Below are 20,992 nucleotides of genomic sequence, written 5' to 3'. Positions count from 1 at the left end.
ATGACAAAACACTCAACACAATGATTTCCTTTAAAGAAAAAATTAAAAATGCTTGGCTATATTCCATGCAGTTTCAGTTACACCAGCCAAGCTACCTAATGCATAGCTGCTAAAGAAAACCAGATGATAGAAAAAAAACAGAACTACCTTGCTTTAAAAAATAAAAACCTTTTGTGTAAAAACATAAATCTAGGAAACAGTTAAACGGAGAGTAAGAAGAATTTCTTCTCTTATAAACCATTCAGCTTAAAGGATAGGCACATTTAAAATATGATTCCATTAATTTTAAAACAGTGTATCCTCTTCAGACTGCTTCTGTTTTGTTTATCAGAGTACTGGTATAAATCATTGCACAGTCATCATTATTTTTACTCTTACATCCAGTAAATAAATGACTGTCATTCTAGTGAGGGATGGAGGATGGGTATGTGGCTGCTAAATAAAAGTTTATGAGCTGATTTAAATTAACTGTGGACAGACAGGTTTATTTTTTACATGCTTTCAAGGCTCTAAGCAATATATCTACTAATCTATATTCTGCACTATCAAGGACGGTATCTGAATATATGATTGTATTTTTAGCAGCTATTTCCAAGTTAAAGATAAATGAAAGATGTTAACTGGGGGAAAATTTGCGTAATTCAATGCAACATGCTTTCAATATGCTGACGTGGTTACCTAGAACTGAACTAGGTCCTATCTGGTCCTGTCTTTTGAGCAAACAAGACAAAATACCTATAATTCCTCATAGGAAAGCAATAGTGACTGTGAAGTTCACATACCTAGAAAAGCAGAAGGTGATACAGTGCCATTGCTTCTTGAAACCATGACACTGATTCCCGTCTCCACAAAGGGCACAGAGAAGTCCACCACTTCAGAACGTTCCTCATTGATGGTGAGTGAGCCAACTGCCATGACTGCCCGTTGATAAACCACCTGGACACAAGGCAAAAAAAAGAACCATCCCTTTACTTATCCTTCCCACCATCCCTGAGGACCTTGGGCCCTAAGTCTGAATGAGGGCCCTTGGGATGAAAAGATAACTTACTTCACCAATCATTCCATTCCACACATTGTTAACTTTCTTGCCATGCTTCCCATTAGTCACCAGGTAAAGGTCATAGGTAAACTTCACTGTTCTCGAAAGCTTCTTTAGGATATCGATGCAGAACCCCTTGCAGCATTTTTTAACATTCATGCCCTCATTGGTTGAATTGCTGTAGAGAAAATCCCAAGATGGTAGAGTATTAGTACTGGAAAATGTGTTCAGTCATTATCTACACTCTTCTACTATTTTTCACATGGGAAATAGAGGCCCAAAATGAGGAAGCGGCTTCTACAAGGATGTTCAGTGAGTTTATGACAGCAACAGTAGAAAGTGTTCTTAATTATGACAATAAGCATGACAACAGGTAACATTTCTTGAGTAATTACTATTTGCTATGCACTGTGATAAATGCTTTATACTAATTGTTGGATTAATCTTCACAACATTTTTCTTAATTAGTTAGTATTCAGATCCCCATTATACAGATGAGAGTTACTAAGTCTTATTTTTTTAAAGCTTATAACACATACAACCTCTTTAGATCAGAGTTTAGTCATCTAATCTAAACTGAATTATAAAAACTTATTGGCAAATGGAGGAGAGGAAGATGTGAAATTCTCAGAGCAAGGAGAGTTTTGCTTTATCCTTTCACTGAAAATAGAGGTTGGCAACCAAAGGGAAGAAGAAAGGATGCCTTACTTACTTAGGAAAGATACTCTCCTTGCTGAGGAGAACTAAGAATTATCAGCTAAGAATCAGGAGACCTGGGGTCTACTCTGTGTCTGAGTCTGTGAACTTAATGTCTCTTGATCGAGTCGTCTTGCAAATGAAGGCTCATTCATAACATTTTCCCTCCCTACCTATGTGGAGGCAGTGTAAGAGGTGACACTACTAAATAGCAATGTCCTTGATCAGGAAAAAGCCCTATTAAAATACAGAGGGCATTGCTGTCGTAAAACCTATCATAATCTACCAAGGTTACATTTGTTGCTTTGTGTCAGCCACTCTCCTTTATTTACTTGACAAAGTCATACTCAAAGGACACTCAGAAAAACCAGAAGTGCTTTTAAAAGGGAAGGAAACAGGGGTCTTCCCAAGTGATAACGAAAACTATTTAAACCACTGCTACAGGAAGATCAAGACCTCTCTGGGCATCGCACTTGGTTCCACCTTGCCCTGGGGCATCCACTAGTACCATGGTCAGATGCTGAGTCACGTATTTCATAGGCTATGTGCTGCCTCAATATTCCATTGTTGACACATCTACATACTGAATTGTTATCTAAGCACTAAAATGATGTTTATCTAACATCATTTGGTCTGTGTTTCCACATCTGGAAACACAGACCATATTGGGAACTTTTGTTGGTTGTTAACACAAACCTTGTGTGCGTGCGTGTGTGTGTGTGTGTGTGTGTGTGTGTGTGTGTGTGTGGAGGAGGGGGTATGACGACTACCCAGACATCTGAGAAATGGTGCCCATGTCATCTCTCTGCTCTCCACCATCACCCAAAAGAAAGGGAGACTCATAAAAACAAATATGGGGAAAGGGATCCAATAAGTCATCAATTCTCTGGCTGTATAATTTCCCAGTGTGGCCAGTGGATGTGCCTTGCGAGTCAGACAGAGCTGCTTTCAAATCCTGGGTCTGCCCTTGACAAGCATGGAAACTCGGACGGGTCTCTTCATTCACAGACCTCAGTTTACTTATTCGTGCATTGAGAAGGCTGATACTTACCTTTCAGGAGAGTTGGAAATATTAAATAAGGTATCTAAAGCACCTCTCACATAGGTGCTTAAAAATATATTTCCTCTCTTTTCACCAATGATTTGACAGTTTAGGGGATTAACTGGCAGGACAGCCATTTATCCTTACAGATCAAAACAGGTAAGTTTTCCTCAATTTTCTCTTCACGTCTTAACACTCAACTAACAGGTAAGAAGAAAAGTCTGATTTCTCAGCCCATTTCCTACTACCTGATTTTTTAGAAGAATGATGTGTGCCCTCAAGACCCCACCATTTGCCAGAAGTGAGAGACAAAGGGTTTTCCCTGAAAGAATATCACCAAGAAAACAAACACAATCATGTTGTCCAACAGGAATCCTTTTTGGAACCAATCAGCCTGCCTCAAAGATGTTACCTTTAGGAAATGCAGTTGATCTAAACTGTGTTAATGTTGGGATGACTGGATCCTAGTAATTTTCTATTGCTTTCAGGTAAATCAAAGACTTTAATTTCACCTAGAAGCACAGTACAATTCTCATGTCACCAAGTGGGAAAAGGAAAATTGCAAGCCACCCCCTCCCACAGGAACCCAAATTGTGAATCTGAACTTGTTAATCTGTTTCTATTCTTCAGTTGAAAAGTCAATTCTTTTAAAGACAGTAACTTATTTGGAGGTTCATTTCCTCCAGACCAGTGTGACTCAGCACTTGGTGATCTATTGTTTTCGGCTCCAAGTCTTCTGATTTTAAAGACTTTAATCTCCAATGACTGAGTGTGAAGCATAAGATGCCCTACTTGATTGGCCCTGTTGAATCAGAGAAGATATTGTTATCATAAAAGAGGTGCCCCAGTGGGGTTATACTCTTTGCTTTGTGCCAGCCACTCTGCTTTCTTAATTTGACCAAGTTCTGCTCAAAGAACACCCACCCAAGTCAAAACCTCCTTTGACAACTTTTCCACATTACCCCTTCTGTCATTCCCCCAGTTCATCACTTCCAAGTACTGCACTAGGCTTCCTTCTGTTTCCCAAACTCGCCAATCTCTTTCCTCCCTCAGGGCCTTTGCACCTGCTCCTCTAGCTGGGTGGCTCTTCCCTAGTTCTTCACATGTTTGGCTCCTTCTCCTCCTTTACATGTCACCTTAAATCTTACCTGTGTGAGCTGCAGGAGCCCCACATACCTCAAGTGACTCCCTTATCACACCACCTTATTCAGATCCTTCACAGGGTTTATCCTAATGTGGAGCTGCCCTGTTCCCTTATTAGTTGAGCAGTTTTTTTAACCGTGTGCACCCCTTGACTGCAAGATCCTTCCCGGTTCATTGACGCATCCCCCATGCCCAGCACTGTGACTAACACAGAAACTATGTTTCATGCGTATTTATTTATTGACTAATCTATTCAGAATTTCAACCCCAAAGAGGCTGATGACTCCAAAAAAAGCTGATGATTATTTACTGAATAATCCATAAGAATTTCAACTCCAAAAATGCTGCTTATTGATAAAAAAATTTCTCCAAACCAAAATGCACCTTCATAATACACTTAGCAATCATATTCTTAAAAAATTATCTTTGGGCTTCCCTGGTGGCGCAGTGGTTGAGAGTCCGCCTGCCAATGCAGGGGACACGGGTTTGTGCCCCGGTCCGGGAAGATCCCACATGCCGCGGAGCGTCTGGGCCCGTGAGCCATGGCCGCTGAGCCTGCGCGTCCGGAGCCTGTGCTCCGCAACGGGAGAGGCCATAACAGTGAGAGGCCTGCGTACCGGAAAAAAAAAATTATCTTTATCCAAAGCACTGAGCCACGGCGATTTGCATCTTGTATAATAAGAACTTAGGCTGGAATTTGGAATGTGGGAGGAAAAGTATCCATTCACCCTCCGTTCAAGTTTCATCAACATTGGGGTGTCATATTCTATGCTTGTCACTGAAGACACAAATATTAATAAGCCACATTCCCTATATTTAGGCCGATAATACTCTGGGGGAAATACAGACAAACTGTAAGCCATAAAAACAAGTGAGAAAGACAGCTAGAGAGTGCTATGGACTGAATGTTTATGTTCCCCTCAAATTCATATGTTGAAACCCTAATCCCCAATGTGATGGTATTTGGAGAGGTAATTAGGTCACGAGGGTGGAACCCTCCTAAACGGAAGTAGTGCCCTTATAAGAAGGAGCAGGACAGCTTGCTTCCTCTCCCTCTGCTCTCTACCAGGTGAGGAGAAGACAGCCATCTGCAAACCAGAGGGTCTCCACCAGACACCAGATCTGCCAGCACCTTGATCGTGGACTTCCCAGCCTCCAGAACTGTGAGGAATAAATGTCTGTTGTTTAAGCCACCCACTCATGGTAATTTGTTATAGCAGCCTGAACTGATTAAGACATAGAGACATAGCCAGGGTACTGTGGAAGTAGGGAGAACTAACCTAGCTTGTGGAGGGAGTGCTTAAGACTTAAAGGGCAAGCAAAAATTGTCCAGGTGAAAGGAGGCAATCAGAAAATATTCAGAAAAAAAAAAAAAAGATTTCCACCTAGCGGTAGGCTTTTTCCTTTTGTGAATCCTCCACAAGGGTGGTATTTGTGTTTATGTTTGCATTACAAAGACAAAATTCAGGGCCTTGGACTTGGCCATGAAGCTTTATGTATCTCCAAAGGGTTTATAGATTAGGGAGAACCCTTCACCAGGGGATCTGATAAAAAATGTCAGTTCCTCTTCAATCGTAATAAAAGAGGAAATGACTTAGATGCAATGCTGGTTTGTTGCTGGTGACCTAGGAGATCCCCAGGAGATCAGCTCCACCTTAAGCACATCAGAAAGTCACTTGTAAGGTGGATGTTGACCCCAAAATGGAGAGAAGCTTTGAAAATTCTGAAAAGTTTGGATCTGGGAAATAAAAGAGAGGTGGAAGGAAGTGGTAGATATGGTTTGGGGGAGGGAGCAACCAGAAAAATACAAAAGAAATAATTATTCTAGGAAATATTGAAGGGGAGGGTTGACTTACCATACTGGTTAAGAATATGGTGGTGGAGTCAGATGGACAAGTGCTTGAGTCTTGCTTCTTCCATCTACTAGCTAAGTGGCTTTGAACGTGCTTCTTAATCTTCTCATAACTCAGTTTTTATCATGTTTTAAATGGGCAAAACCATGCACCTCGTATTGCCGTTGTTGGAATCAAATGAATGCAAACCACCTGGTGTAGTTCCAGGTCTTTTAAAAAAATCTATTTTTATACCCACCTATTATAATAGAGTATATTTTATATTACATTCTATTATTATTGTAGAGATACCACTGTTATCAGTGATACAGGCTATTGTAAAGGATTGGGCACATTCAACCGACAGCATCCCTGGACTCACTTGATTCTGATGAACTTCCGACATGGCACAGTGTTCCTCACACACGTCTCAGTCAGCGGGTCTATGTCTTCCACGATGACAAAGGGGGCCTCCTCCAGTGTAACGATGCTCAGATGGTTGTCGTCTGGCTCACAGTCCGAAAAGGACTTGTACCTGGGCCACACGGCGTGCCTCAGGCTCAGGGTGTGGTTCTCCCACTTGCCCACCTGGTATAAAGAGAAAGACACACCTGTGCTTTCCGGCACCACTGGCTTCCAGAAAGGTGAGTCCTCCCCCGTAAGAGGTATGGGAGAAGAACCCCATCATCTTCAGGGCTTTTCTGCTACCTACCTCAACGTACACTTCTGTTTATATGCTAAGAAAGATGAGGACAAAGGGAAAGCAGAATACTGGGCCGCTCCCATGCCCTGGACTCTCCCCAGACTAATAAATACGGGGGTGGTGACAAAGCACTGATGCCGCTGGAGATCCCCAAGTGATTGTGATGTCCTGCCAGAGCTCAGGCCCACTAATGTCATGAAAAGAGCAAGGACTTTTAGAATCAGAGGTCTAGGCTTGAATCCCCAGATCTGCCACTTACTAGCTGTACAACCCCAGGCAGGCTTTTAATCACTATGAACATCTGTTTTCTCATCTGTAAATAGACACAATTCCACCTACTTTATAAGGATGTCGTGGGAATTAAATAAGGCAATTCGAGAAAAGCATATAGGGCAGTGCTCAGCACGTAGTAAGGACTCCAAACTCTCCCTCTTAAGTATAGAAGAGAGTCAGTGAGAGGGAGAGAGATTTTAAAAGTGCTAAGAAAAAGAAAGAGGAAAGGGGAGAGGAAGATGAAGTCCAAGGGCAAAAAAGAGGGAGGACTGGCAGGAGAAACAAGGGGGTAGAGCAGGTGAGCAGACGAGAAGCCTCCCTTCAAGCTCAGATACGGTTCTATTTAAGTTGAAATTAAGGTGAATTTTTCTTAATCCAGCACAGAGTGGAGACTTTTACTGCTTACTGTACATCAAGACCTGTCAAAACAGAATCGATTGTGTTCCCTCTGAGCAGCTGTCGGCATCTTAGTGAAATCAAAGTGAAGGCTGTATGTTTTGAACCTTAATTTTATTTGACAGCTTCTTGGCACTCTCGCACACACACTGGGAGAAAGCTGCCCCCAGCACCGCACTTTGTGCTTCCTCCTCCCGTTCCCAAGTGCAACTGCTCGACACCACAGAGCAGCGCTTTATTTGTAACACAAACCTCAAGGAAAATAACTCGTCTGAAGAGCAAAGTGCCAAGTCCAGCCTTGTCTGTGTTCACATGACCCACTCACCTCTCCTCCTGTAATGTGTCACCAGAAATGAATCTCAGGCCCTTAAAGAGAACTCAGACACGCTGGACACCAGGAGAGGTGATAGGTGGCAGGAGAGAAGGCAATCAGTGCTCTGGAAGATGACATCATCATTTGGACTGGAAAATGTTTGCTGCTTGTAGAGAAACATGCCGTGTGGCCAATTACAAAACTGTCCAGCTTCACTGATACCTTCCTTTTTAAGTTAGGAAGGGCAGTAGAGTAATTTGGTCAAGCAAACACGTTCATCTCCTCAGGCTGTGATGTAACATAGGCTGGAGAGAATGTGGAGCCCATCAAATTCTTAATTCATTCAACACAGATTTACTGAACACCAGCTATGTGTGTGCTGACACCAGCCCGGGAACAATGAGGGATAAAACAGAACGATTCCTGCCTTGTTGGAACCATCAGTCAGCTGCTGGACAAAGACCAAGCCAATAATAATAAACATGCAAATAGATAAAGAGATATCCAAGCTCTTCCTTTTGGAACATGTTATACCCATCTCTTTCTTTTTCATCTCCCTTAGAAAACTCAAACATAGCCTTCAAAAGAGCCTGGGCAGTTCAGTGGGTAAGACAATGGCTTTTGGAGTCACACAGAACTAAGTGCTAATCCTGGCTTCATCCATTAGCTGAGTAGCCTTGGGAAAGTTGCTTAACCTCTCTGAGTTTTGCTTTCTCTATCTGTAAAATGTGGATTGCAACAGGATATGCTTTCAGAACTGTAGTGAGATTTGAATGAGCCAAACATGTCCTTGAAGCATTGAGCACAGAACTTAACCTGTAACATCGTGGCAGCCGCTATTATTTTATTACTGTAGGTGGCATTTAAGATACAGCTCGAATAGCACCTAATCTGTAAAAGCATTCCTGTCTTCCCTGGTAACAGAGAACTTTGCTCGCATCTCCACCACAGCATTTGATGTTATACTTATAATAATGTCACTTTTGGGCATGTCTGTGTAGTCGGGAAATGTGCCAATATTACCACTTAGTTTAATCCTACAAATTCCACGTGGTAAGGATCATTATTCCAGCGTCACACTTCAGCAAACTGAAGCACAGAGAGGTTATGTAAACTGCCCAAACTTGCACAGCTAGTAAGTGGTGGATCCAGAGCTATACCATGGAACTATGTGAATCCAAAGGTGCTTTCCCACTAGTGTTTCTATTAATTGATCTGCAGTAATCATGTTATTGCTCCAAGACCCTTTCTTCCTTTCGGAGACAGCTCCTTAAGTCCCAAGGTAACATAAATAGAGGCAAAGCCCGTTTAGCCAGCAGAATCTTTGGTGATGTCACTGACCATGTCACATACCCTACACCATGGGAGGCAGGCAAAGCTTCCAGCCCAAGGCTGACTCATGGAGAGAGAGGCTGCAAAGGTTTATGAGTTCCCAGAGTGCAATAACTTCCTGAATCTCCTCTGAGTTCCTCTCTCCCTTCCCAACACATCTAAGTAAGCACCTATGGGTCAGCCAAGGAGGGTGAAAGCGAGTGGTGGTGGGAAAACTTGATTAGGAGCTGAAGCTGCTGTGTAAACATTGCCCTAGATCCTGAGAGCTCTTACCTCCTTCTCTGAGTCTGACAGGCTCCTGTTCCAAACGCCAAAAATCTCAACTCCAGGATTTTATATACCAGATAGGGGAGAAACAGACATCCTTCGCTTTCCCCTCCTATGTTCCTATTTACAAAGGACTACATAACTGAGTCTGGAGTCTGTAGACAGGCTTAATAGAGATTCGTTTACTCCATAAATGTTTACTGAGTGGCTACTAGGTGCAAGCACTGCGCTAGGCACTAAGGGTACTGTAGTGCAAGCAGCACAATTTTTACTTGCAAGGAATTTTTATGCTAATTGGAAAGACAAACATGAGTCAAATAACCACATAAAAATATACATCGTACAAACTGGGAGGAAGAAATAAAATATGGGTCTAAGACTGGAAAAAGGGGGAAAGAAATCACGTAAGTCTTCCCCAAGAGGTGGTACTTAAGCTGAGACTGGAAATCCAAGATGAGAGGATGAGGGGGTAGAGGGAGCAGAGGCAGGAAGAGCCCTCCAGGCTGGCAGGGGCCAGATGACGCAAAGCCTCGCAGGTCCAGTTAAGGAGTTGAGATTTGCCGTAAGAGTTAATCTAGTCTGTTATCCAGAATGGAAAAAGAAATGAAGAAATCATCATGAACATGGGTCCATATGTAACTTTCCCAAAAGTGGAAGCTTCTTGCCCCCTCCATTCTTTTTTTTCTTTTTTTTATTATGGAAAAACTTTAACTCATACAAAAGTAAAATACTAGAATGTATCTCCATCTTCCCGTTATCGAGCTTCATTAATGACTAACTCATGGTCAATCTTGCTTCATTTATACTCCCAACCACTCCTCCCATATTATATTGAAGGAAATCTCAGACATCATAACATTTCATTCACAAATCCTTGATTTGATTTAAATACCTAATTTTCATTTGCTTAACAATATTATACCTCAACAACCTATGTGTTTGTGTATATGTTTCACTCATTAGATTGTGATTCCTCAGTCTAGCAGGGATATATATATTATATTATATTATATATATTAATATATATGTATATTAGTTGGTTTCTACGTCCACAGCTTCTAGCTCAGGGCCTGGCACAGCTGGATAGGTGTTGATGGAATGAATGAACACAACACACTTAGCAGAGTCTGTAACATTCGATGACAGTGGTTTGTGTCTGCTAATCCCAAACTCCTAATTTATCCCTCCCTCTCTTTCCCTTTGGGTAACCATAAATTTCTTTTCTATGTCTGTGAGTCTATTTCTGTCTTGTAACTAAGTCATTTGTATCATTTTTTTTTAGATTCCACATATAAGTGACATCATATGACATCTGTCTTTCTCTGTCTGACTTGACTTCATTTAGTACGATAACCTCTAGGTCCAGAGATTATTAGGCACTATTCTTAGCACTATTTTCATTCTTATAAACACCCTATACACAAGAAGAAGGTGTGGGCAGATGATTTTTATCTCTATCATGAATTCTGGACTTGAAAACAGTCCCAAATTCCCCCAACTAGGCTGTGTGGGAGAAGAAAAAAAATCTTTATCTTCAAAATAAACTGGATTTTGGTGATAAACCTTTAAATGTTTTCAGCAAATAAACTGAAGTTTTGAGGACAAAGAAAAATAATTGACCTCTAATGGAGAAAAGTGATTTTGTTAAAAGAAGTGGAGAAAGGGGAAATTAACTTTGTAATGATTTTTTAATCTGTTCTTACTAATAAAATTTAAATGCTGTGCTTTTAGAAATCTAATTCCTCTTCAGCTCCTAGGAAGTGTTTTGTGACAGAGCAGTGATTACTTATCAAAACGTTCAGCCAATATTTTCTCAGAGGAAAAGATAATTTCATCTCCAGAAACTGTCATAAGTTAATATTCATCCCTTAAGGTCTGGTTAAATCCATAGCGATGTCACAGAGGCTGCGAGAGGCTGGAAGAAACGAGGTTAATAGATGTTTGTGACTCTCCTTTCAAAGAGGTATGAGTGCTTGACTGTATTTCATCTATTCATGAAATGCTTACAAGAGACAGTTAAAATCACCTCACAACTGTTCTCTCCCAAGCCACTCCCTAAAAACGTATATCTAAACACCAAAATCATAGATCTACCTCTACTCAAATCCTTCCATGACTCATACTGCCCACAAAATCAGTCAGACTCCTCTTACATTAATGGACTCTAGAGTATAGGTCCCATCAACCTCAATACACTGTCCTCTCTCTTTCTATCACTTTGTTGATTTCTCTTTTGCACACCCTATACACACCCTCACACTAAAACATATACATCTACACCTTCAAACACACATACGCTTACACCTACACACACTCACACATGTATGTACATATATATGTATGTGCATATGTGTATACAGTTAACCCTTGAGCAACGTGGGGTTTAGGAGCACTGACCCTTCGCGCAGTCAAAAATTTGTGTATAAGATATAGTTGGTCCTCCATAACCATGGTTCCTCCATAGCTGCGGATTCAACCCACTGGGGATCACGTAGTACTGCAGTATTTACTACTGAAAAAAATCCATATATAAGTGGATTCAAACCCGTACACATGCACACATATATATATCATATATTTATACATCTATACATGAACACACAGCTACACTCGTACCTACCTGAATTCACAATACACACATATATACACTCACCTCCACACACGTACAACTACACACACACACATGCCTAACACACACCTACACTCACACCTCTACAAACATGCACAATACTAAGCCACAATGATGCTTTTCACTCTCACCACACATACCCTGAATGACACCCATTTCCCCGCCTTTGCCTGCACTACTTCTACGTGAAATTCCTCTCCTCATCATCTCCACTGACTGAAATCCTACCCACTCTTTCCAGGTACAGCTCAAATACCGTCTCTCCCCTGCAGCTTAATACTCCAGCTGGAATGCATTTTGTTTTGTTTTGTTTTTTTGCGGTACGCGGGCCTCTCACTGTTGCAGCCTCTCCCGTTGCGGAGCACAGGCTCCAGACGCGCAGGCTCAGTGGCCATGACTCACGGGCCTAGCCGCTCCGCGGCATGTGGGATCTTCCCGGACCAGGGCATGAACCCGTGTCCCCTGCATCGGCAGGCGGACTCTCAACTACTGCGCCACCAGGGAAGCCCTGGAACGCGGTTTTGAGCATTCTCTTTTTCCCTTGAATTCTCTCGCTTGTTCATTCATGAGCTCAATACACATGCGTCCAGGGCTTTACATTGTGCCAGGCACTGCAGGAGGCTCTGGGGCTACAACTGTGAACAGTGCAGGCTGGTCCCAGTGCTCAGACTTTCTAGTCTGGTTAGAGAAGAGGAGTTAAAGCACACTGGCCATGAGATAACATGAGATAATAAATGCGGTAACTGCCATGCTGGGGTGGGCACAGGATACTACTGGAGCAGAGAGCTTCCTGCTCTGCAAGGAAACCAAAGATGCTTCTAAAGGAATTGACTTCCAACCATGAGCCATACCAGCATGGCAGATGGAGATGGGGATTATTGAAGATTTTTAATCAGGGGAGGGATACAATCAGTCTGACGTATTAAGACACTTCTTCCCAGTGCAATGCAGAGAAAGGGTTTGTGCCTAAAAGATTCTGAAGGCAGAGTGATGGGTCAGGAGGCAGCTGCATTAACCTGGATGAGTCTGGCATAGGGCCGCATGGGGAGGGGGCATGAACTCACAGGATCCCAAAGTGGTGGAATCAATACAACTTAGAGACCGATTGTGTATCTGTTTGGGGGTGGGGATTAAGGGCTCAGTTTGCCCTGTATTATAGAATCTCTGGCCTGGCCAGCCTTTCACACAACATGACCCACATCGGCTGTAGTACAGTGTTCACCACATTCCAGTTCAATAAGTATCTGCTGAACTGAACTCAATTCAGAAGACAGCACTGGCATCAATTTTTACTTAGAATTCAAAGTTAAAAGAGGAGAGTTGCCTGTTTACTCAGATCCTCTCCTTGGAGACTAGACAATAGGGATTGTAAAATTAAAAATCAGAGATGAAATTTATCAAAACCGACAATGAGAGCAGAGTTCACGCTGCCTGTGCTCCAGCTTGACTGGCCCTGGTTAGCTCTTTGAGTGATTTTATAACCAAGGGGGAAACAGGTCCTAAAACAAACACTTCACATGTGCAAAACACCGGAAAACATTCCAGATAATAAGCAGGGATTTACTCCCTAGGTGGAGAAAATGGGAGTAATTAACTCTTCAGGAAGATGAATTTCAGGAGAAAAACAAAGCAAACAGGAGGCCAATTTCTCTCCACCTGAAATATAAAGTCTTCTAAAGGACATAAGATAAATGTCCATGAAGGAAATTTAAAATGACTTAAAGTCCGTATTTAGCTTAAATAGCATCACCGGTTAGCATCACTTCCATGCCTCTGCATGCAAATGCAGAGCTGATAGCAGGCTTACACATGAGTAATTTTGTGTCTTCAGTTGCTGCTCGAAGCCAAAAGTAGATCTGAATTTGATTGACCTGGAAACTACAACAAAGGTGTCTGAGCCACAACCCTGACTTGATATTAAGTTGAAATGTGCTCTATCTGGAGTAGTTTGCAGTTGAGTCGTGACTTTTTTGTGAACCAAAACCCGATCTAAAGTTCGTTCAAGACAGCTAGAGTCTGCTGAAACCAGATGTCACACTGCACCCCAGATTTCCCCTGCATGGTATATTCAAACAAGCTTCTACAATAAAACTGCTGAAAAGCAGGTGTGGACCAAACCTACTTTATCTTCAGTGCCATGGGGTCTCAGATGGCCACTGGCAGAGTGAAACTAAGAATTGCTTTTCAGGTGTTAAAGTAAAGCACCTGCTTCCTTTGAACGCACTGTCTTAAATGCGGTTACTGAAGGTAGTGGGATTATGAGACTTTAGCAGGAATAAGAACCTCTCCTTGGGGGCTGATTAAGAATGCAGACTCCAAGGGGAAAGAGGGGGGAGGGATAAATTAGGAGTATGGGATTAACAGATACACACCATTATACATAAAATAGATAAACAACAGTGATTCACTGTACAGCACAGGGTACTATATAGGTCAATATTTTGTAATAACCTATAATGGGAAAGAATCTGAAAATACACATATATAAATAACTGAATCACTTTGCTATACACCTGAAACTAACACAATATTGTAAATCAACTATACTTCAATTAAAATAAATGAATGAGTGAATGAATGCAGACTCCTAGATCGCCGGAGTGTATGCATCAGTAAATGTGGGATGAGGCTTGGGAACCTATCTTTTTAAGCAGGATCCCAGCTCATTCTGTTCTGGGTGATCTAAGAGACGCACCTAAAGGATCCTATGTATGGCTACCAGCAGGATTAAACACAGCATAAGGAAAAGATGGGAATCTTTCTTCTTGGGTTTCTTATGTAACCAGGAGCAATTGCCAGCAGATCTAAATGAGTTGAATCAGCTGTTAGAGCCTTAATTAAATTCCTCTCAGCTGAAATTTCAGAATTGCCTGATTGTTATACAGCTCACATTGGAGCAGTTGATTTTTTTTCTCCTATAATAACTGCTCTCAGGATAATCTAATATCTTTATGGATAGTGACATCGGCTGTCTTAGGACTCAGCACTGATCTGGTAATTCATGGAGACGTGTTTTGATCACCGTTATTTCCTCGAACAACCTGCCTATTGCTTCCATTCTCCTCTTGAGGTTCATTCAACACGAGAAGAGCTCAATGCTCGTTCAAGCTCAGATTTAAAAGTGCAAGTCTCTGGAACAATGAGCCTCCATTTTCTTCAGAAGTTCACTTATTATCTTCAGTTCTACAAAGTTCCTCTGTTCCCAGGTCCCTGGGGATGGAGAGAAGCTCTACTTCTTTGGTTTACTTTTAATTATTTATGTGATCTTAAAAAGTGATGTGTCCTGGTCATTAGCTAAACAGTTAATAGTGTTTTCTTTCTCTCCTTTGGCTCCATGTTGGAATCATTTAACATTAGAGACTTGAAAAATCAGCAAAAAATAAAAAGGATCCCTCTCACAATTACTAATTAATTTTTGAACCCTCTCCTGGGAGTCCTTCATTATGTAACTTCTGTGTCAGTATCAGTCAGCCCTCCAATGGACTTTAATAATTATTAAATAATGAATAAGTATAATAACTGGCATGTCTTGAGACACTGTGATCACCCCAACATGCACTTCCTCATTTTACCCTCACATCCCTGTAGGGAAAAGGTCATCATTACCCTCATTTTATAGATTGGGAAACTGGGAGCTGATGTGACTTGCCCAAGATCAAAAAAGCAAGAGAGAGCATCTGGAGGCTGAGCTCAGGCCATCTGACTTGAGAGACTGGGGTCATCACCACTGTTTGATATTCCCAAGGTTGCCATCAGATTTGGTCTGGGAAATATTAAGGCAAACAAGGGAAATGAGGGAACATTCTACGGATCAACTGGAAAGACCCTGGTGCGAGTAGCGATGCCCTGAGGAGCTGGGATACCTGAGCTCAGCCTCCCCAGATGCACGGCCTGTCCCCTTTGGAGAGGGGCAAGGTGCTCTCTCCCTGTGAAATACAGGAGGAGGAGAGAGAACAGCCAGAGGTGGCTATCTTGTGGTTTTCTTTCATGTTTTCCAGTTGTTTCCTCAGTGCGCCTGTGACTTGATTCTTCTAAGGACCTTGAATTCCACCCTGGGTCATGTCTCTGACAGCAGCGCTGCAGTGAGCACTTGCAGGCTTGAGGTTGCTAACATCGACATCCAAAAGGCGATTAGAATAATAGATCAGGGAAAAAATCAGCCGCTCAAATGTGAACTGTGTGACAATTAGGTAATTTGGGGATTTCAACCAAGAGGAATGTAATTTAGGGCTCTAACAGCTGATTAGACTTTTTCTTCGCCTCTGTGGTAATCTCCATCCATTACGTAAGGGGCCTTAGAAGGGAGGATTCCATCTTGCCTCTGTCACACATTGTACCTGAGATGCTGACGGCCAAGACGATGTGACTCTGTTTACATTGCTGCATCTGTTATCATTAAAATTTGGACTTAAACTTGGTTGAACTCCTGAAAAGGCTGTTGCCTTGGCGAAGAAAACCAGGAAGCCTATAGGTCTGCAAAAACACTTCAGGAGGAGATGTGAAGGAAAATGGGATAAACACAGGACCTGGAGTGAGGGGGGGGATAAGCACCTAATATTGAACGAGAACTTGACCTAAGGACAGTCCTCTATGATAATAGTAGTGATAACCAGGGTTATTTTTTTAACACCTTTGCAAAGACAATTTAGAAATACGGAAAAGGTTTTTCTTTTGACCTTCTAATGTACTTTTCTGAGTAAATTTCAAAGATCGGTGTAGTTTCTACTTGTAAGATAAATGAAATACCATTTGCGATCCGGCAGAGTAAATAGCTCTTTTTTGAATATTTACTTGAAGGATATTTAGCAGCTCTTTGCTCCCTTGGCAGAGTTGGTAAGAGTTAGGAGGTGGTCAGGAGCCCTCCAGAGCTGGGCTGATAGCTGAGAGGGCCCTTCATTCATTGGGATTGTCAAGTCATTCTTACCAGCCCGAAAATCATGACGAGGCTGGATATGAATACAGGTGTGACTCCTCCTCTTACTCTTGGGCAGCTTTTTTTTTCCCATGAAAACCTTGCAAAGTGGTAAAAAAAAAAAAAAAAAAAAAAAACTGGGGGCTGAGTGTGTAACAGTTTATAAAAGGAGATAAGTTCCAGGTAATTAAATTGGAGACTAAGGGAACAGGAGACTTCAATGCATCAAACCTGACAGGGGATAGAACGGGCCAAAGGCTTGTTGATTTCCTCACTCAGTGTTATGTAAAAAAGCCAGTTCCTTTGGATCTCAGCCTGAACTTTCAAAGTTAACCTCATTGACAGTGTCTGCAGAGTTTTAAAATAAGGTTTTAAGACCTGGGGGTATTGATCAGTTGCAAAGTATTTAATTCTCTCACCCGTGAAAAGTTATTGGGTTGTGAAAGTTGAAGGGTTTGGAACACTTGCTGTCAGGTCTCTGATGGGCATTCGTTCTTTCACATCTGGGGCAAAATAATACATTTAAGTCTTTGAGATGGACGTTTTCCTCCTTCTAAATGAAAGGGCGAGCCAGGGGTTGGTGCCTGAGGCCTTGTTGGTTATTACAAAGATGCTAACAAAACGCTTGTGCATGGGTGAAATCCATCCCTGTGATGAAATGCACCCGGATCAGAATTTCAATTCTCCTTAAATAAGATGGTATTTTGACAGTCGTTTTTCTTTGCTCAGCTCGGGCCCCAAACTACTTTGCTCCAGGCTTGTCTGAGTCCTAAAGTATTCCAGTGAGAGGATCCTTTGAAACACTAAAGCCAACAGAAGATTTAATGGTGAGGGAACAGTAATAAGCTTAACCACAGCTTTGCCCACTGTTAAAAACATGATTATTAGAAGGCGGTGTAGGAGACAAGGATCCCCTTGGGATGGGCCAGATAAGACTTGCTATTTCAGAAAACTGAGCCTAAGTAGCCCTCCACTGTCAAACCAATTTCATTCAAACTGATTATCCTCATCTTGGACACTAATTAACAATGCCAGAGCCCCACAGAGTTACTCGGATGAAATGAAAATCTTGGTGACCATCCAGGGAGCTACTTGGCATTTCTTATTGAATCATACTGGCAAACTCATAGTTCAAAAGAACCCTAGACTTGGAGTCAGAAGACTCAAATTCAAGTTCCGTGTGATGCCTGTGAGCTACGTCACCTTAGTTAAATCAAAACTTTTCAGGTTCACACAAAGTATAGCCAAAGGTAGAAGCCCAAGATCCCTGTTGATTCTGAGTGTTAACAACCAATAAGCGAAGCTATTCTCTAGGCTTTCGGTCAGTTAAGGTTGGATTACATTGACTCTTTGGTTAATCTACTCAACAAATGTTTATTGAGTGCTTACTATGTGCCATACATTGTCCTAGCACTGGTGATACAGCAGCAAAAGGGCTCTAAGCTGGGGACTGGCAAACTTTGTCCCAAGGGCCAGTGGTTTTTATACAGCCCATGAGCAAAGGGTGGATCTTATATTTCTAAATGGTTGAAAACAATGGAAAGAATAATATTTTGTGACATGTGAAAATGATACGATATTTGAATTTCCATGTCCATAAATAAAGTTTGATTGGAACACAGCCATGCTCATTTCCTTATATGCTGTTTATGGTTGCTTTCACACTAAAACAGCAGAGTTTGAGTACTTGCCATAAAGACAGTATGGCCCGCCAAGCCTGAAATATTTACTAGCTGTTTTTTGTATAAAATGTTTACCAAGCCCTGATCTAAGTCTCTGTGTGTAAGCAACCCCCCTACTAATAGGGAAAATAAAATACAATGCTCTCAGAATGTTATAAAATAAAACAGAAAATGACAAGTGCCGAAAAAGGAAAGGTGAAGTAGATGCAAAGGAGCATCAGAAGTGGAAGAGGAGATCTGGTGAGAGAGGGGAGACCTTATGAGAGGAACGGCAATTGAGGGAAGTTGTAGAACAGGCAGAGGAGCTGGAAAATCAGTGTGGAGAGAAGAGACTTCTAAGTTGAACAGACAGTGTGGACAAAAGCATAGCAGTTGAGCTTAAGGGACATGTTTGTGGACTAGGAATTTGCCCGAATTGGATGAAATACACAATGTACAAAGAGGATGAGAGAGAAAGAGGAATAAAGGGATACAGTGGGACAAGATTCTAGCAGCCCCTGGATAGTAAGCTGAAATTGCTATGTGCACATTGCAATTTGGTTGCATTTGAGTTCAAACTGGCAATTGGCCTTGGGATCCCTTGATGACTTAGCACTTGGGGATAATATTGGTGATTTCATACATGTATGGTTGGTATTTGTCAGCTCCCACATCTTTTGGAATTGTCCTGTTTTCAAATGACTGTATCATATCCTTCATAAATACATTCATATTTGCCAGACTATCTGGATAAAGTTAGAGGTCAGTTTATTGACCTCCTCTCCACAGGCCACCTCCAGCCCACTTTAGCCACTCATTCCCATGAGGGGTAATTCACATAGAATTGCTTGATTCAATGATTCTCAATTTAGAAAACCCCACAGTGCTCTCACACTGCTATTCTCATGTCTCTTCTCCAACATCATTTTGGCCATGGTCCCAGGGCCCTCTCTTTCCTCCCAGTTGATCTACTCATTCATGTCTTCACCTCCTCCCCATTCCAACCCAGGCCTCTTCATCTACCACATCAGTACATGTTCTTCCATATCCGTAACTACCCTGCCCCCACTTTGTCTTCCTGTCATACCTCCCTGGTACCACCTTCTGCCAACTCAGTCAATCCAAACACTTCCTCACCTGAAAACCACCGAGTATAGGTGGAAAACATCACGTAACCGCATAGCTGAATACTCTTTTGAATGTAAGGACCCCGTCTCTGACCAAAAATTCTTTTCCTTTTTCCTGACTGGCCATCTTACATTCCCTAGGAAGTATTTCAAACCTTCACACCTGCCCATGAGAAACTGCAACTCTGACAGCTCCATCCTCACTTCCAGCTGATGAATCTGCCTCTGACTTCACAGTCTATGGACAACCTGCATACCCTACAAACTTACCCGCCTTGGCACACGTCTTCCTTCTCCCCTCCTTCACTGATGACAGAGGCCTCTCTCCTACTAATCCCATCATCTGTGAGCAGGACACAGTCCTCTTCTGCACCAACCTCTCCTCTAAAACTGGCTTCAACAAGATCACCAGTGGCCCTCTCATTACTAAAGCTAACAGGTGCATCTATTTGACACTGAGACCCACTCCCATCTTCCTTGAGTCTCCCTGCCCTAGACAGTCATGATCCTACCCTTTCCAGGCTAGTTCCTACCTCTTTGACTTCTCCAGCTCCGCCAAAATACAAGCTTCTCTTTTTTTTGCACACGTTTTACATGTCCTGACCCTCCCTCCTGTCCTCAGACCTCCATGCTCAGGCATCTACTACTCACCCTTCTGTTATCATCTCTATATTGACCATTCTCAGACATGGCTGTCTTTCACCAGCTCCTCTCTACTGCCTCCAGGAAACCTCAAACTCAACAGGCTCAGAGCAGAACTCATCATCTTACCTTCAATTTTTTCATTAATTTTATTAAAACTCCAAGCCCAGGTCTTATATACCAAGATGTCATTTAGGAAATGCACTTGCTTTTTTCCCCCAAAGGGAGACAGATAAGTTCTTCACTTACTCTCTCTATTTTAGATAGAACTGATATTGCCTATTAATATAATTCTGCACACAGAGAAGGTCTTGCCAAAAGCAGCCTGGTGTTACTTTAGCTCTATCAATAAATCCAAAGGCCTGACAATTATTTTTAATTCCATTTGCTGGCTTGAGGTTATGCACAATTAATACACACTATTAATTTCATAACTATAAATGTAACCCAAGCTTTCTTGGATCCTTATGCCCCAAAATGAAACCTTATGAATGTACTTTTGAGTTCTCAACTGGTTAAGAAGCTGTATTGTGGGAAAAAAGAAAAGAAGTAGAAAAAGGAAACTTCAGAAAAATTTCCAAGACACATTTGGAAGAATCATCCTGGCCAGAGTGCTAAATGTCATTATGAGGTTAATAATATAAAATCCCCAGAATTTATATAGCCCTTTGTGGGTTACAAGTTGCTATTTATTATCTCATTTCATTTGGCCTTCATTGCAGAGAGTCACACAAAGGTGGAGATATTATTACAACTTTTCAGAGCAGTAAACTAATGTTCATTCAAGTAACGTGGACCAGATAAGGACAGCAAATAGGTGAAAGAACTAGAGACAGTTTTCTGTCTGCTGGCCCAGGACTTGCTTAATTGCCTATGTTTCAGTATTCAACTCCTTACACGGGACTCAAAGAGAAAACAAATACAATGATTCTTTAGTATGTTCATCTTTAAACTTGAAGCCCAACTCCTCTGAGAAAAGAGAATG

At 41.8% G+C, this 20,992-nt stretch overlaps 1 protein-coding gene across 1 annotated transcript in view; it reads right to left on the bottom strand.

The window, feature by feature from the left end:
• Positions 1–20,992, bottom strand: part of GRIN2A (glutamate ionotropic receptor NMDA type subunit 2A) — a 372,838-nt gene that overhangs the window by 87,888 nt on the left and 263,958 nt on the right. The window contains exons 4-6 of the mRNA XM_067706655.1: positions 6,135–6,340; positions 1,049–1,217; positions 783–936 (exon numbers count right to left, since the gene is read on the bottom strand). Of these exons, the coding sequence (XP_067562756.1) occupies positions 783–936; positions 1,049–1,217; positions 6,135–6,340 (529 nt within the window). The remainder of the gene's footprint in view (positions 1–782; positions 937–1,048; positions 1,218–6,134; positions 6,341–20,992) is intronic.

The sequence above is a fragment of the Pseudorca crassidens genome, chromosome 15, assembly GCF_039906515.1.
Source record: "Pseudorca crassidens isolate mPseCra1 chromosome 15, mPseCra1.hap1, whole genome shotgun sequence".
Lineage (NCBI taxonomy): Eukaryota > Metazoa > Chordata > Mammalia > Artiodactyla > Delphinidae > Pseudorca > Pseudorca crassidens.
This window is presented reverse-complemented; position numbering and strand designations above follow the sequence as displayed.